Source organism: Nelusetta ayraudi, unplaced genomic scaffold (assembly GCF_046127955.1).
Source record: "Nelusetta ayraudi isolate G7.1 ecotype Tasmania unplaced genomic scaffold, CSIRO-AGI_Nayr_v1 ptg000006l, whole genome shotgun sequence".
Lineage (NCBI taxonomy): Eukaryota > Metazoa > Chordata > Actinopteri > Tetraodontiformes > Monacanthidae > Nelusetta > Nelusetta ayraudi.
The window spans coordinates 2,754,976-2,772,500 of NW_027466056.1; the positions used below are offsets into that span (position 1 = coordinate 2,754,976).

General features: G+C 48.8%; 1 protein-coding gene across 2 annotated transcripts in view; it reads left to right on the plus strand.

The window, feature by feature from the left end:
* LOC142881029 (BCL-6 corepressor-like) overlaps positions 1-14,652 on the plus strand; it is a 34,008-nt gene extending 19,356 nt beyond the window's left edge. The window contains exons 7-13 of one of the 2 annotated variants that reach the window (XM_076015071.1): positions 2,386-2,699; positions 6,642-6,791; positions 8,964-9,130; positions 9,293-9,438; positions 11,182-11,259; positions 11,446-11,638; positions 12,770-14,652. In XM_076015071.1, coding sequence (XP_075871186.1) covers positions 2,386-2,699; positions 6,642-6,791; positions 8,964-9,130; positions 9,293-9,438; positions 11,182-11,259; positions 11,446-11,638; positions 12,770-14,138 — 2,417 coding nt within the window. In that variant the 3' untranslated portion in view covers positions 14,139-14,652. The remainder of the gene's footprint in view (positions 1-2,385; positions 2,700-6,641; positions 6,792-8,963; positions 9,131-9,292; positions 9,439-11,181; positions 11,260-11,445; positions 11,639-12,769) is intronic. The other variant, XM_076015075.1, reaches the window with a different exon arrangement.
* The last annotated feature ends 2,873 nt before the right edge of the window (positions 14,653-17,525 follow it).

Here is a 17,525-nt window from a genome sequence, read left to right on the forward strand (position 1 = left end):
GAAGGACAGACAGTAGCTCATTTGTTAGCAAAGAGGAAAACTGTGTGTGTGTGTGTGTTTGTGGGTTCGCAAAATGACAGAAAATGGATTTGCCGATGAAAGAAAAACAACGCAAAAGAAGTTTGAAATGAAACAAAAAAATCCGTCGGTGGATGAGATTAACTTTTGCAGATTCCTTGCTGCTCCCTGCACACCTGATGCTCAAGAGCATTTCCTGCCCCCCCAACACACACACACACACACACACACCTGGTATTCACATGCGCCTGTTGGCCGCATCAACCATAAAACCTGCAGCTCGACTCAACAGTAGCCTGGTTTCCATCTTGGGGTGATGCCAGTTTTTTAATTCTTTTTTTTTTATACCAAAGTTCGCATTAACCGACAAAAACAGAAAAATTAAAACAAAAGAAATTAAGCTGAATAGTCGACGCAGCAGCTCTAACTGCGCTAATGGGCTAGGCTTGTTTTCATTTTTATTTTTGATTAATTTTTTCAGAAAATGCGACTCCTGCAACGTGACCGGGTTGCAGAAGTGATGTAGAGGATTAATAAAAAAAAAAAATACAAAAAAAAAATGAATGAATAAAAAAATCTGAAACAAAACCAGTAGTTGCCCTGAAGATATACGAGGCTGGTGCAGAGTTTAAATCCCGGCGGCGTCCGCGGAAAATGCAGTTGTTTTCGTTTCATTCAAATTTATGGCGAACGTCGCTTTAAATCGATAAAAATGTCGTGTCTCCTGGAACGACTTGGTTCGATCGAACACAACGATGTAAAAGTATAGTGACTTCGAAATTAGGAAAACAGTGCCCCTAGTGGTCGTAGCTTAAGCAACCACTGAAATTGTGGGGCAGGAACAAATTTGAGGTTTAATCCCGGAGATTTTCGTCAAAATCTTTTTTTTGGAAAAGTTTCTTTTTTTTTAACGTACAGTGCTAATTATCACACACACCTGTTATCCCACTAGCAAATGATCACGATACTTCAAAAAAACCAGGTCATCCAGGTTTATAGCTAGCAGAGCAGCACTCTGCTAGCTGATCCAGGCTGTAAACCTGGTGGTCACAGTGGGCATTACATGTTAATAACCACAAGCTGTGTGACGCTAGTTTTACGTGTTTAATAGCAATAAAGTTCAAGGGAAGAAAAAACCCTACGTTAGCGCAGCCAAGCTAATTGCGTTACATCAAATCACGTGGTTCGGCGTGTTTGTGTTGGATCCTTTAGGATAACTAAAGATTCTAAGAATAATAACAATAAGAAGAGCTTTTCGAAGTTCTCAAGCCACTTTACAGGTATAAGATTAAAACGTATCAGAATAAAATCTACATTGAAAAATACGAAAAAATTATGCAAACAAATCAAATGCAGTTAAGAGTAAAATTTTAAACTTAAAAAATTGCTGATTTAGGGTGAATTCCAATTCCTCCCTTAACCCTCAATCTCAACCCTCAATCAAAAATGCGCGCTCCCGCGAAGTGCAAGTGCTGTCCTGATTCTCAGAACGTCAAGTTGAGGGACGAGTTTAAGGGCTGTATCGCCCTCAATATTGAGATTCTCCGGCACCACCCTTGGCAGTAAGGGCTACCCAGAAGGCATTGCGTATTTTCGCCAAGATATCTTTTAAAAAGATGGCCATGTAAAAGCGAGCTACAAATGGAAGTATTTTCTTAGTTAATAAAGATATAAATATTACGAAACCATTTTATTGTCTTAGTTTAAGACTTTTTTATGGATTATTGACATCGTTGTTGCGTAACATTTTTTTTTTTTTTACTTTACGATGTTTGTCAGCCGGACCGACTGTCCCGGCTTCACGTTACTTGTGTACATCGTTGTGTAGCGACGGAGGACTTCTTCTTTTCGTCGTCTTTTTCTTCTTCTTCTTCTTCGTCGTCGTTGTCTTCTTGACAGACTGGACGTAGCTGGATTGGAATTGGCCCTAAGTCTTAAATTCTTCCCTTGCAGCTGCTGATAAAAATGTCGGGTTTCCATCAACGACTTGGTTTGATTGAACAAGGTCACATTAAGTTTCGTGACGTTGAAAATAGGAAAATAGCGCCACCCCCAGTGGTCATAGCTGAAGCAACCACTGAAATTGTGTATAGAGTCAAAAATGTGTTAAAATGACTAAATGAATTAACAGGGGAGAGGAAAAAATACGAAAGAAAAAAAATCAAGGTGAGGCGGGAACAAATTTGAGATTTGATCTCGCAAATTTATGTAAAAAAGTTTTTTGACGTACGTAACCATCACTTCCACCTGAAGTTGTGCATGGGGTTAAAGATGTGTTGTCGATATATATATATATATATATATATATATATATATATATTTTTTTTTATTATTTTTTTTATTTAATTTTTTTTTTAATTCCATCAGGATTCTACGGTGGCCTAGCCCTCCCGCCATGTGGCCCCACCTCTCAGCCGCCTGGTCCCGCCTCTTTTGCGGCACTGGCCTCGTCCCGCCTCCAGGACAAACACCAGAAGCTGCGGGAAGGCCGGCGCCTCTCCAGCTTCCTGCCCTCACTGCTGCACAACCCTCGGCCCGCGTCCCCACCGATGACTGACCTTCACCACTTCCTGTGCGGCGACTCCGACAAGCCGAAAGGGAAGCGGCCGTGCAAGACAAAGCACACGGAGGGCGAGGAGATGTACGGGGGCGGAGCTAGCTATGAGGAAAAGAACGGGAAGGTAGGAAATGCTGAGTTCGTTGGTTGATCGCTGTGTTGAAAAACATCGGTCGCAATTGAAGTTCCTGTTTTTCCGATTTTTCTTTCTTTTAGTTTTTTGCTGAGTCATTTAGTCAGTCGCTGTGTTAAAATAACGTAGTTCGTAATTCAAGTTGCTGCTTTTCCGATTTTTTTCTTTTTGTTTTTTGCTGAGTTCTTTGGTTGGTCGCTGTGTTAAACGTAGCCCGCAATTCCAGTTGCTGTTTTTCCACATTTTTTTTTTGTTTTTGTTGTTTTTTGCAAGATTTGTCTCAGCTGTCAGAGCTTTTTTCAGTATTTGATTTTGCAAGATAGAAATTTGAGAATCTTGCTTTCGTTTGCTAAGAACTTTTGAAACGTCGAAGCTAGCACATGGCGGCTAGTCCTGCGGCTAGCTCGCTAGCGCACTGAGGTGAGAAGTTGCAAATCTGTTTTCAGCCTTCCACTATTGTATGGAGACTGATTCAAAAGTTGAGCTAACACGATTTCACTGTTCATTGTTTTTTTTCTGTTATTTATTTATTTTGGTGGCCTAATTATTGATTAGCAGCGCTGAAATCTTCCAGCGCAGCAGTCAGTTTGTCCTCGTAGAGTTTTGAAAAACTAAAACACTGGTAAAGAACAAAAAGCGAGAATGGTTTTAATTATTATTAAGAAAAGAAAATTGAATGTTGGAGAGAGAATGCACAAACGGGAATAAAAGCATGTCGTCTCTGCTCAGACGCTGCGAGCGTTGATTCGTGACCGAGGGGGAAAAAAAGAGAAAAAAGGAAAAAAAAAACACAAATGGCTCAAACAAACAAAACTCAGCAGCAAGACAAACAGCGGGAGGTTTTTTTTTTCTCTTAAATCTTTCTTTCTAATATATTGTGCAACGAGTTGAACACCCCCCCCCCCCCCACCCACCCACCTCACCTCCATCAGACTCCCCTCCATCCTCCACTCCCCCCCCCTCTTCGCTCTCTGTTAATCGTTGCAATTATCGTGCTGATTGGAGCTCGCTGGGAAACCTCAGCAGGGACGGCGTATGTGTTTATCGTGTGTGTGTGTGCGCGTGTCTGTGTGTGTGTGTGTGTGCGTGCGTGCCTGTCCGTAATTCAATTCACCGCAGATTAAAGTGAAGGAGAGAGCAAACGAGGAACGGAGGGAGGGATGGAGTGATTGAAGGTTATGGAGGAAGAATAATATTCTCCACATGTACGCCGTGTGTGTGTGCGCGCGCCTGCCTTTCCGCTTATGTGTGTGTGTGTGTGTGTGTGCACGCGTGCGTGCGTGCGTGCGTGCACGCTTCTCTGCCTGTTTGTGTGTGTCTGCGTGTGCGTGTGTGTTCGCGGCAGCTTGTGCCGTTTTGACAGCTGCTGCACCGGAGATTTCCTCGGGGCAGCGAGGACACACACATCAAAACACACACACAACCAAAACGCACATCAGCGCGCGGGCGCATGCGCGCACATACACACACACACTCGCAGTCTGTCGCTCTCTCGCTCGGCTCTCCCTCTGCCCTCCTCCTTGTTTGAGTATGCTGCGCTAGAAAACCCGCGCACACACACACGCAGGCGCGAACACACTCTCACACGCACACACAAAAACAGGCGCGGCTGCACACACACACGGACACACACAAACAGGCGCGGGCGCACAGCCAGACACACACACACACACACACACACACCTCCGGGGCAAAGCTTGCATCCTATCTGTCGATGCGTGGCAGCGAGCGGCTTCGTTTGACAGACGCTTGCACGCACACACACACACACACACACACACACACACACACACACACACACACACACACACATTAAAACGCACACGCTGTCTGGCTGCTAAGCAGCGGCGGCTGTTGCCGAGGCTCCGGCAGCTCAGCAGAGCAGCTTTTCCGCCGTGTCTACGTGCGGCTGATTATCCTCATTTAGAAAATCGGACTAAGTCGTTTTCGCGAGCCGCACCGAGCGAAATATAATTAGCATAAATTAAAATGAATTAATGAATTAATGGGGCGGAAGATAAAAAAGAAAAAAATCAAGGTGAGGCGGGAACAAATTTTTGTAAAAATTTTTTAAGTTTGTCTAATTTCTTTTTAACATACAATGCTAACCGTCACGCAAACCTGTTGCCCCCACTAATAAATGATTGCGATACTTTAAAAACCTGCGGTAGGTTAACCAGGTTTATAGCCAGCAGAGCTGCACTCCGCTAGCTGATCCAGGCCGTAACCTGGTGGTCACAGTGGGCACTGCATCTCAATAACCGCTAGCCGTACAATGCTGATAGCGATAAAGTTCAAGGGAAGAAAAGCCCTACGCTAATTGCATTACGTCAAATGGCACAGGGTTCACTGTGTAATCATAAGAATAAGAGGAAGAAGCACTTTTCGAAGTTCTCAAACACTTTACAGAAAATAAGTTTTAAGTTGAAGGGTGAATTCCAATTCCTCCCTTAACCCTCAATCTCAGAAATGCGCACTCCCGCGAGGTGCAAGTGCTGTCCCGATTCTAAGAACGTCAAGTTGAGGGAAGAGTTGAAGGGCTGTATCGCCCTCAATATTGAGATTCTCCGGCACCACCCTTGGCAGTAAGGGCTACCCAGAAGGCATTGCGTATTTTCACCAAGACATCTTCGAAAAAGATGGCGATGTAAAAGCGAGCTACAAATGGAAGTATTTTCTTAGTTAATAAAGATATAAATATTACGAAACCATTTTATTGTCTTAGTTTAAGACTTTTTTTTATGGATTATTGACATCGTTGTTGCGTAACTTTTTTTTTTTTTTACTTTACGAGGTTTGTCAACCGGACCGGCGGTCCCGGCTTTACGTTACTTGTGTACCTCGTTGTGTAGCGACGGAGGACTTCTTCCTTTTTCGCCGTCTTTTTCTTTTTCTCCTTCTTCTTCGTCGTCGTCTTCTTGACAGACTGGACGTAGCTTTGGCATAAGGCCGCCCCCCACAGTCGGAAGACGTAACTGCACTTAAGGGGTGTCCCATTTCTAAGCCCTTACACTTATTTTTCAGGGCCAAAGATTGAGGGTTAAGGGCGAGGGTTGAGATTGAGGAGTTAAGGGAGGAATTGGAATTGGCCCTTACACACAATTTTTTTTTTTTCGCGAATTCCTTAAAATTCAACTCAGAATGTCCAAATTCGAAAACAGTTTGCAAGCGTCAGTTTCAAAAGTCAGCTCACACCCGATTGGCCGTCTGAGTCAGTGTGAAGTCAGGCGACCTGCTGCTGCTGGGAATAAAGAGACCAGGGGGAGAAGAAGGGGGGGCCTAACACACAACCAGGTGGGACTCCTGGTCCCGGACTTCAGCCCGAGGCTTAGCACTCCGGGAGAGTGAGAGAGAGAGAGAGAGAGAGAGAGGGAGAGAGGGAGAGAACTCATTTGTTTCTCTCTTGTTCGCCCTCCCCGAGACAAATCCCCCCCCCCCACCACCACCATCACCACCACCCCGCTTCCGTTCGGCCGTCTCTTCCTCCTGAGCTTTCCGTCATCAGCCTCCGGCTGCGTGCACACACACACACACCGAGAGACAGAGACACACACACACACACACACACACACACACACACACACACACACACACACACACACACACCAAGTCCAGGCTGCAGAGGTGGTGACAGTGCTATTTTCGACCGAGCTGGAAAGTGTGTGTGTGTGTGTGTGTGTGTGTGTGAGAGACAGCCTGTGCGCTGAAGAGAAACCATCTGACAATGATGGATGTCGGAACGGCGAGCGCCGATTTGGGTGTGTGTGTGTGTGTGTGTGTGTGTGTGTGTGTGTGTGTTTGTGTTTAATTGCTTTGTGGGTAATAAAACCAATCCTCCAGCACACGCTAATCACTTTAAATGACTCCCCACCCCCCTCCTCCCTCCTCTCCCTCCTCCTCTTCCCCCCAACACACACACACACACACACGCAGATCTCGCCGTCTCGCTCGCCCAGCTGTCGACCTCCCTCGCCGCAGCACACGCCCCCCGCCCGCCCCCCCCCTCCCGAGGTGCGTCGGCTCATCGTGAATAAAAACGCCGGGGAGACTCTGCTGCAGCGGGCGGCCCGTCTGGGATACGAGGTGGGTGGCCAAGAACGACTGCCCAGCCCCTCTTCTGGGTGCAGGGAGTTATTACTGTGATTGATGCAGTTTGGATTTTTCACAGCTAAAAGGTGATGTTGCTGTGCAAAGAGTTGATGCCCAAACTTGGTGAGAATTGGAATTTCTCTTTGGGAAACGTCTGGATTTTTTTTTTTGTTTTGTTTTTTTGATTTTGGAATTTTGAAGGTCGTGGGGGTTTCGCTCGCAGAGCTCCGCCACTGCTCCTCGGTTCCTCCTGAAATCTGATTGGTCAACTTCTAAGAGTGACTCATTGGCCATTGTGGCCAATCGGCTTCCAAGCTCCACCCCCTTTCCCGGGGGCAAAGTGGAGAAGCAAACAAGTCCCACACTTAGAGAAGTCCCTGTGATTTATTTTTTAAATTCCAAATCATCGCCTTATTTCTCACTGGAGGCGTTTTATTTCTTTATCTTTTTTCCTTCCTTCTTTTCCAGCGACACAGGGAGACTCTCTATCCCCCCCACAAACACACACACACACACACCCAGCGGGCATAAATTAAAGGCAGGGCGGCAAAGTGAAAGGTTCATATTTTAATGACTGTTTGACCTTTAGTGCGGCGCCACCGTGTGGACAAACGAGTCGCGGCGGCGCTGGAACCTGTGGCATTTGGGTTTTGGGGTGGCGAGCCTCTGCGGAGACGTCCGCTATTGAAATTCAGCCGGCGCACAGGAAATCATTAGGAGGCGGAAAAATAGCGTGCACGTTGGAAAGCTCGCTCGTGCACGCCCGCGCTCGGCGTGAATATTTCATGTGCCGTGTGACAGCCCTTGTCAGGTCTCACAAGTGTCACCCTGCCGCTTTTTGCCCACGCCTTCGCCCCCCTTTTCTCCCCCCACTCTCTCTCTCTCTCGCTCTCTCTCTCTCGTTAAGGTGCAGCGGTGGAGCTAACAAGCTCAGTTTGCAAATGAAGCCGTCATCCATCAGCAGCTCGCACTCACGCTTTTCTCCTCCTCCACCTCCCCCCTTTTTTGCTCTTTTCTTCCACACTGCTCGGAGAGAGAGAGGTGGTGGTGGTGGGGGGGGGTCTACCGGACGGTCCGGGTCACGTGACTCGGCTGAGCCCGCCTCCGTTCTGATACCGTTTAGGAAGAGAAGAGGGGGTGGGAATCAATTTCATGCATCACTGGGATCGGAACGCTCGCAGCTTCCTGAAGGATTTCTGGATTCGCACTGAGGGTGAATCCCAGTTCCACCTCCCCACCCCACCCTCTACCACCACCGCGACCCGCGACCTCCGACCCTCAGTCTTCAACCCCCCCCTTCCCTTGCCACCCCCCACCCAGTCGCTAAAAATCGCTAAGCGCTCGTCACAATTCTTGACCACGTTTACTCGCAGAGCTTCATCGGACGAAGCTCATTTGGTTTTCTTGTCTCGTCACTTCCGGGGTTGGCCAGCAGGAGGGAACGTATCTACCGACTGCTTTTATTGTGTTAATTAATAGAAGTAGAAACACAACGGTAATGGAAGAGTTTTTTGAGAAACTCTGTGGACTCGTGAAGGAGTTTCAAGCCTCCAGGAAGGAACTACGAGCCGCAATTCCACTCCAACGATCACAGTCGGACTAAAGCAATAATTCGGTTCCTAGAATGCTGAGTTCCAGAATCCGAGTTCCTAACCTCAAAAATCCCATTTTTTATTCTAGCTGAGCTTATTGCCATTTTATGGATTATTTCTCTCCTTGCCGTCATGTGTTGCCATTGTCCAATTAGAAATGTTATTTTTTCCCCTCATTTCTATGTTAGCATTGAAGGTCAAGTGTGTAATATTTGGATATTTTGAGAGGAAACAGCGACATCAAGTGGTCACATTTTGGTTTGCACCACGCGCCTTCTCACCCCGTCTCTCCCGGAACTACCGTTGAACTACGGTGGCCTGCGCACACAAACCTGGATAGCTCGTCCACCTCCTCCTTCATCGGTTTATTTCAAGCACACACACGCTAAGTGTTGTCGTATTGACCTTACGACCTTGACGCTCAGTTTTTGAAGGTTACTCAGAGTCACGTTTAGGACTTGTCGTTTTTCAACCTGCTTGAGTTTGATAAAGCTTCGTGCTCGGATGATTCATTTTTTTTCTTCTTGTTTTTTTGTTCTTTTTTTTTTGGTCTGCTGATTCTTCCTCCATCCAGGAGGTGGTGCTGTATTGCCTGGAGCGCCGCATCTGCGACGTCAACCACCGGGACAACGCCGGCTACTGCGCCATGCACGAGGCCTGCGCCCGCGGCTGGCTGGGCATCGTGCGCCACTTGGTGGAGCACGGGGCCGATGTCAACTGCAGCGCCCAGGACGGAACCAGGTGGGAGGAGTTTCCCGTATTCCAATAAAAAAAACAGTCCGGGGGAACTTTTTTTTACTTGGCATAATGTTTATTTTTTCCGACAGCAACGAGCAAAAAAACCCAAAAGAAAATCCTAAAATGTCAGATTCTTTTTTCTTTTTTTTTTCTCCTGGCTCTCAGGCCTCTGCACGACGCCGTGGAGAACGACCATGTGGAGGTTGTGCGCTTCCTGCTGGCCTGCGGCGCCGACCCCACCCTCACCTCCTACTCAGGCCGGGCGCCTATCAACATGACCCACAGCGCTGCCATGGAAACCTTCCTGGAAGGTAGGGGGCGGCGAGGAGCAATAAATATTTGTAATGAGGCCTTCAACCTCCGCAGCGCTGGCGGGAAAAGCCCCCCAAAAAAAGAGCAAAAAAAAAAATCATGGAATCATCAGCATACACAAAATACCTGTTTGTGTATGTCGTTATCGTCCCTTTCAAAATTGAATTTTGGTTACATTTTCAAATTTGTTCCACCTCCACAGTAAAACCTTGATGCTCTTTTTCGTCTCGATCTTGCTAATGTGAGATCGAGACGGTGATGCGAGGCTAAAATTCAAGATGTTATTTTCTGGGGTAAAGGCTGTGTCTCAATTCAGGTTCTGCGTCCTTGAAGTGCGCATTTTGGAAGGAAGTTGCGTCATAGCACTGCGCGAAGGCTTGTCCCAATTCCCGAGGGTGCTTAGGATGCGTACTCGGAAATACGCACTCGTTTTAGCCGATTCGAAGGATGCACCGCTACTATCCTTTGCGTACTTACGTATCCCATGATGCTTTGCGTGCTGCTGCAAAGCATCATGAGATCTTGGGAAGTCAGCTGAAATTAGCGGCATATACTGGTAAAGACACTTCATATGAATGTAAGTATTGAAATTTCAAATAAAATATGCAGTTTTAACATCGGGTTTTTATTTATTTGAATATCGAACGGCATCGTTAAGATGGCGAACCAATGGTTAGCTTGATGCTATAAAAACGTCACTTCCGGGGTTGGCCAGCCGGAGGGAACGGCGGTGACGAAACGAGGAAATACGCCGAAGGCTAGACCGTCCCGAGTGGTTACCAGGGAGGCGGGGTTTGGTCCGTCCTTCTAGGCTGGGAAGTCTACGAACGCTTCCTTCAGACGGAGGACACTCGGTCTCAAGGGTGCAGAACCTGAATTGAGACACAGCCACAGTTGTTTTTTGTTAGTTGTCCCAGAATACAACTGGGCATTTTGCAAAAGAGTAAACCAATGGCGGGAAATGGAGGCGGAGACTGAATCTGATTGGCCAGACGGACGTGGTGCTCAGCAGCAGCGACGGTGTGTTGGTGAGGTGGCGGCGGCCGAGGGACTTTGGCCTTAAAATCCCATCCAAGCGCTGTGGAAATGACGACTTGAAAGTCTCTAATCTGGATTACGTCCCGGATTATCGCGTTTATTACTTATTGCTTGCATGGATGATTTGATTTCCCCTCCACGTTTCTATTTGTGATGAGGCTTCGCCGTTTTTTTATCGCGTTGAAACGTGTTGGTATTTATATCTTGAATGAGAAAAAAATACGTAAAAGGAGGATATGGACTCGGTGTGTGTGTGTGTGTGTGTGTGTGCGTGTGTGCGCACGGCCACTCTGATTACCATTCCCTGCCCGCACCTCGTTTTCTCCCTCGCTCTCCCCCTCGCACACTCTCTCACTTTCTCTCTCTCTCTCTCTCTCCAGAGGGGTTTAATGAGGCTTGGCTGTTGAATCCCAGAACAGCTTACCGCACACACACACACACACACACACGCGCACGCACACTCACACACACCGAGTCCTGCCAGCATCCATCTACTCTGCGCCAAGCGCGGCGGCGACAAGCCGGCACCGTCTGAGCGCAAACACTCATCTTATTCTTCCCGTCCCTCGCTGTGTGTGTGAGTGCGCACACGTGCGCGCGCAGCGGCGGTGGCATTGTTTCATCTCACTGCCTTCATCCTCTCTGATTTGTCGACTCTTTGATCGACCGCTAACTCTCTGTTCTCCCTCCCTCTCTCCCGGCAGACTATCTGTCCGACCTCCAGGGAAGGTCGGAGGGCGATCCGGGAATCTACTGGGAATTCTACGGCAGCTCTGTGTGCGGTGAGTCAGCTTGAGGGTTGGGGGCGGGGCGGGGGGGCCGGGGGGGGTGCGCTGACCGGCGGCTGCGAGAGTGAAAACGGGAAGATGTGATCAGCCAGTTTTGCTGCACGGACACAAGTTGACACGGTTTTTGATTTTTGAACTGGACGTTGTACAACAAACAAATACGTATTTGTGCATTTCCAGAGCCATCCGAGGGGGGGGGGCTGCACAACATCCTGGCTGACCCGCCAGGGCCCGACGAGGAGGAGGAGGAGGAGGAGGACGAAGAAGAGGAGGACGACGAGGAGCAGCGGGCCAGGAGGGAGGTTTTTGAGTTTGAGCTGTCTGACCGGCCGCTGCTGCCCTGCTACAACCTGCAGGTGTCGCTGTCACAAGGGTGAGTGTCCAGAAGTGTTTGACATAGATGTTGCACTCATTGACCCCAAAGCAATCATCAATTATAAATCCTGACCTGAAAAACCCCGGATTGTAAAATGTTGAGCTTTTGCTTGGAATAGCTCCGCCTCCTGCTCATCATTAAAGTTTGTTTTTTCCAATTTGCTCTAGCGGTGGGAGGGGGGTTAGGGACTGTGTGGAATGTGGAACTGCATAGGTCAGGCACTGCCAACTGGGGGAGTAAATCCCACTCTCTGGCATCTCTGGTGCATTGTCCTCAACACTGCCCCACAAGTGCTGGGCACTGGGATTGAGCCTCGTGGCCCAACAGAGTTGATGCGAGACAAAACAGTGAGGCGCAGGGAACCGACAGGATTCGAACCCTGCTCGCCAACACGGTCTCTCAAGCCAGTGAGCTGCACAAGTGTGACACGCAGCATCGACCGCTGCCGACTCCCAACCACAAGGCTGTGGTTTCGATTCCAACTGAGGGTGTTGACTTTGTGTCTGCAGACAACACAGACAACTTTTCAACTTTATTTTCATTGCACTGGTTCAAATGCAACTCTATGGTTTTCACCTGGTACAAAGATGTGTGCTGGACACGGTGAAAAACTCCATGGTCCATGGTCCATGGTGGCGCTCTTCTTCAGACTGCATGCATTTCATTTAAAATACTTGCGTCAGGCTCAACGTTAACGCTCTCTATTGATGCCAAAACATGCTTAAAAAATGTACATTGACGCTGAGGCGAGTCAGACGACTTCGATCGACTGTCCGATGTGCTTTCTAAAAGCTAAAATGCGCCCAAACGTTTGCACCCCTGCGACTCTCTGCAGAGATTGTAATGAAGCGAGGTGGCTCACTCCACTGGTAAAACGCGCCTGGCGACGATAGTCGACTATTTACGTTATCAATTTCTGTCAACAACGTCGAGAAATCTTTGCAGCCGTAGTTGATAATCTCTTCAGAAATCAGCATATTGCACAACGCAATCTCTTCTCAGTGAAAGACGACGGTGAAGTTAAACCTAACTGACGCTGGCAGGGACAACTGTTCTATAAATCAAATGATGTTCTTTGACAAACTGTTTACTTACCATTTCTTATTTTGTCCTCGTCTTCCCATCCAGCCCCAGGAACTGGCTCCTCCTCGCCGACGTCCTGGGTCGACTCCGGATGACGTCCCGGTCGTTCCGCCGTCTCTTCCCTCAGCTCAACATCCAGTCCATCCCCGAAGACGAGTTCTACCGGCAGGCGTCGCTCTCCCAGCTCCTGACAGGCCCCGACGAGCAGGAGCTGGCCTCGTTCAGGCCCGACGTCAGGGACCCGCTGGAGCTGGTGGAGGCCACCCCGGAGCTGGCCGGCATGCTCGGCTCCTCGCTCGAGTTTGTCGACACTCGCTGGGACTCCTTTGAGGCTTCGCCACCGGCGACGCCGTCCCCGGCGGCCGAATCGCTTGCAAGTAGACCAGCAAAGAGACTTGTGTTGAGGCCTTCACAGCTGTTCACGTCGCTACTGCAAAAACACCACCAGGGGGCAACAGAGGTCGGCGGCGCTCAGGATGGGCCACTGCAAAGCAAGGGTGCAAACTACGGACAACTTAGGGGGTTTAAAAACCTGGAGTATTCCATGGCATCGGCTAAAGTAGGTGGCAAACCTGATGCTTGCATGTGGGAGCAGCTGGGGTGCATCAACGCTAGCCCTCTCGTTCCAGCGAAGCCAGACGTAAAACTCAACGCTAGCGTGGGGGAGCCACACCGACAGCCGAGCAAGGCTTTCACGGCTTACGCTACCGGGCCCAGAAGTGACTCCGGCCTTTGGCAAAGGCAGCTTGGCATCACCGGCGTGGCTGGGAATCCTGCATGCTGCGATGCAAAAAATGTCGCTAACGTGTCAGAGCAACAAAACAAGAATGGTGACTTGCCAAAAATGGCCAGTTCGGACTCGAAAGTCGCAAGCTTCATCGTGTTGGACGATACACAACAGGGGGGCAGAGGCACTAGTGACGCAACTGACAAGTTCAGCCAGGCGGTCGGTGGTGGTTCAAAGGAGCTGCAGCCTTTGTGGAACAAGTGGGACGCTAATGCGGACGCCGCCATGCAGGACAAAGACTGTCCCGACTTAGCTACTAGCGGAGGCGCGGGTGAGGCTAACACCAACAAACACAACCAAGAGGTCCAACCTGGCGACGCTCCGGGCCCCGCAGACGACGGTCCCGCCGAGTCCACCGCGACCATTGATGCGAGCAGGTGGGAGTGGCAGGAGGCCAAATCGGTGGGGGGTGCCGCCGGAGCCAAAAGGGAAGCGAGCTTCTGTGACTTTGGCCCGGGGGGAAAGGTCATCAAGATGGACGCCGCCTGGCCCAAGAACTTAGGCAACGTCAGGGTTCACATCCGAGACATGGGGGTGAACCTGGACCCGGCTCTCCTCCGCCGAGACGGCAACAAGGACTCCGGCCGGAACGCTGGAAAGGGTCCCCGAGTGAAAGCCCGCTCCTGATTGGGCCGGCGTTCTTACGCAAGCGGGTGCCACTTTGACCTGAACAGACAAAAAGCATCAAACTGAAATGTGAAAACAGCCTCGAGAGGTTGAAATTTTGTAAATGATGTAAATAAGCGAGGAGGCCGACCAGGATGTGAAGCCAATGTGTTGACTAAATATCATGCGCTGTAAGAAGAAGAAAAAAAAATGTAAATATTTTTTTTTAATTTATGGGTATAAATATCACTGTTGTCAAATTTGTTTTACGTCAAGACAAAACAAATTTTTGTGCTCTATTGATCGGGAGGTTGTGACGTCGCTGTGCAGTTTTGTAAGATGCATCCCGTCGGCTTTTAATCATGGAAGTGTTGTCCAATAAAGGCTGCGGGGGAAAAAAACTGGATTGTCTGCATGTAGTGCCGCACGGGTCCCGTAGGGGCGCCCCACAGGAGTCTGCTCACCTGGACAAATTGGAGAATTTAGCCATGCTTCAACGTCAGTAACAGTGATGCATTAAACACAATTACAAATACTTCAGCTGTTGTGTTTGCACGTCTCCCCCGCACCCTCCGCCAAGTGGTAACTCGTGGTATTGCGACCGAGATTTCTGACCTTCCCTTTTGCAGTTTTTCAATGCCAACCTGAAGAAAACTACAGTCATATTTTTTTTAGCATCCCTTTGGTGTCAAATTAAATTTATTGGGGCGCCGTGTTGCCTGCTGCCCCCGCCGCCTTCCGAAAATTACCAAATTACACAAACGTTTCATGTCAGGAAGCTCAAAGGTCACAACATGAAATCCTGAATTTCTTTCTGTTCAAATTTTTTTTTTTTTAAAGAGAGAGAGAGAGAATTTACATGGGTGGAAAAATGTGTGCATGTGTTTGTTGTTTTGTAATTGGACGCTCATTTGCATTTAATCCAGAGCTGTGTGTGTGTGTGCGCGTGCATGTCGAACAGGCTCTAATTAAAGGCAGTGCAGTGAAACAGCAACATTTCATTTCAGCTGGACGGGAAATTAAATTCCTGCTGATTGGGCCGCCGACCTCCCCCTCGCCGTCGGAGGGAAATAAAGTGTTAAACTGGGGCGTTTTATCGGAGGGGGGAGGTGGGGGGGGAGTGTGGAGGTGCAGCGAGCTAGACAACCGCTAAAACGTCCCCCCCGCCCCCCCGCAACAATCCGATGCAACCCAGTGGCAGCAGCTGCTCTGATGGTGGCCGGCGCAACCAATCAGCTAAAGGTCAGGCAGACAGGAAGTGCTAAGACGGCGCTGCCGAGGCAACATTTTCAACAAGGCGGGGGAAAAATCCACACACACGCACGCACACAATTGAAATGAAATTAGCCTGGGACCTTTCAGATTAGCTCAGCTGTACACCCCACCCCGAGACACACACACACACACACACACACACACACACACACACACACAGTGGTGAGGACAAGTAATGAAACCTTGGACACACAGGCGCAGATCCTCAAAGAAGGGTGCGCAGCCACGAATGCGGCACCTGAAACGGGTGCGAATGTTGCGGTCTGGCAACCTGAGAGCAGTTTGCGCCAAAGGTTGTTGGTGAGTGCGTGTGTTTGACAGCGAAACTCTGCTCCTGTGTGCGCCTGGCATTACGATGCCTCCTCTGTCTACCAAGACTGCTCAGTCAAGACGCAAGACGCGTTAGTCACCAACACCTGAGTACCATTTGTATTTTTCATAGCCTATCTAAAATATTGCCATATATATATATGTAGTCTATGCCGATCTATATATGAGATTTGGGGAGCCATATATATATCTCAGGCTTTTCAGGCAGATTTTCACGTTTGCTTCCTCTGTGGATCGGAATCACCGTTGTTGGTGCTGTATACACGGATTTTCTGCCGCAAACGCTTTGTGGATCTGGCCCCCAGAGTCTGATTTCTATGCTTCTGGCCCCCCCGCAATTCACCCGCCACACCACAGGGGGAGGTGTGGAGTGCCAGAGGGACCTCCACGACATCGAGCGCAATGAGATTTGGAAAATGTGACTTCCTCACATTTTCCAAATCTCATTGCGCTCGACCCCCTCAGACGACGGAGAGAAGACGAAACAAAGGTACAACAGCGTGAGAGGATTTTTTTGAGGGGGTGGGTGGGGTCTGACATCTGAAGCAGTTTTAACGCCGTGATTAGAAATCGAAATCTAGAAGCTCCCTTAGCAGGAGGTTCGTTTTTTGTCATTTTACTCTGTCAAAAAGGCAACCGGACATCCAGCAGAGGCGGCTACTTGGAGGTGTGTGTGTGTGTGTGTGTGTGTGTGTGTGTGTGTGTGTGTGTGTGTGTGTGTGTGTGTGTGTGTGAGAGAGAGCGAAAGAAAGAAAGACTCAGTGGCTCGTCTAAAAACTGGGACAAACTATTTTCCTCCCATATGAAAAGAAAGAGAGGGGGGGTGAGGGAGAGAGAGGGGGGGGAGGGAGAGAGAGAGAGAGAGAGGGGTGGGGGGGAGAGACAGAGAGACAGAGAGAGAGGGAGGGGGGAGAGAGAGAGACAGAGAGGGAGAGAGAGGGGGGGAGGGAGAGAGAGAGAAAGACAGAGAGAGGGAGAGAGTCCGTCTTTCTCTCTTCCTGCGTTCGCACGTTCTTGCTCAACCCTGCTTTCCCTTTCAATCGCCCACACCCTTTCATCCTGGTGTGTGTGTGTGTGTGTGTGAAGGATGAGTCACACACACACGTGCGTGCACGTGCGTGCGGCAGATAAAAGGATGTCAGCAAAGTGAAGAGAAAAACACATTTTTCTACATTTTCTTCACGATAAAAATGTCAAAATAAAAGGCTACGATAAAAAAAGCTAAACAGCATCAACTGTTGCCCCCACCAAACAGTAGGGTGCGACAGTTTGTCAACATTTTATCGACATTTAATCCAAATTATAGGCCTTAAATGTGTTCCGAACAATTAATTTGGGATAAAAGCATGACGTTACCCAGAATTTAACCCGATGCAAATCTCACTTTTCCCGTATTATTTAGTTGGACGACAAAACGGCTGAAATTTCGACATTTCAAATCTGAAATCCTGCGAACACATTTGTTAATTTTTAACACCCAATTGGTGCTAAAAGCAGGAAGTAACCATGCCACTAATTTCAGCTGACTTCCCAGGATCCTCCGATGCTTTGCAGCAGCACGCAAAGCATCATGGGATACACGAGTATGCGAAGGATAGTAGCGGTGCATCCTTGGAATCGGCTAAAACGAGTGCGTATTTCCGAGAACGCATTTTGAGCGTCCTAAGCACCCTCGGGAATTGGGAGGAGCCTTCGCGCAGTGTGATGACGCAACTTCCTTTCAAAATGCGCATTTCAAGGACGCAGACCCTGAATTGAGACACAGACAAGGACCACTAGCTTAGCTAGCCTGGCTGCTAACAG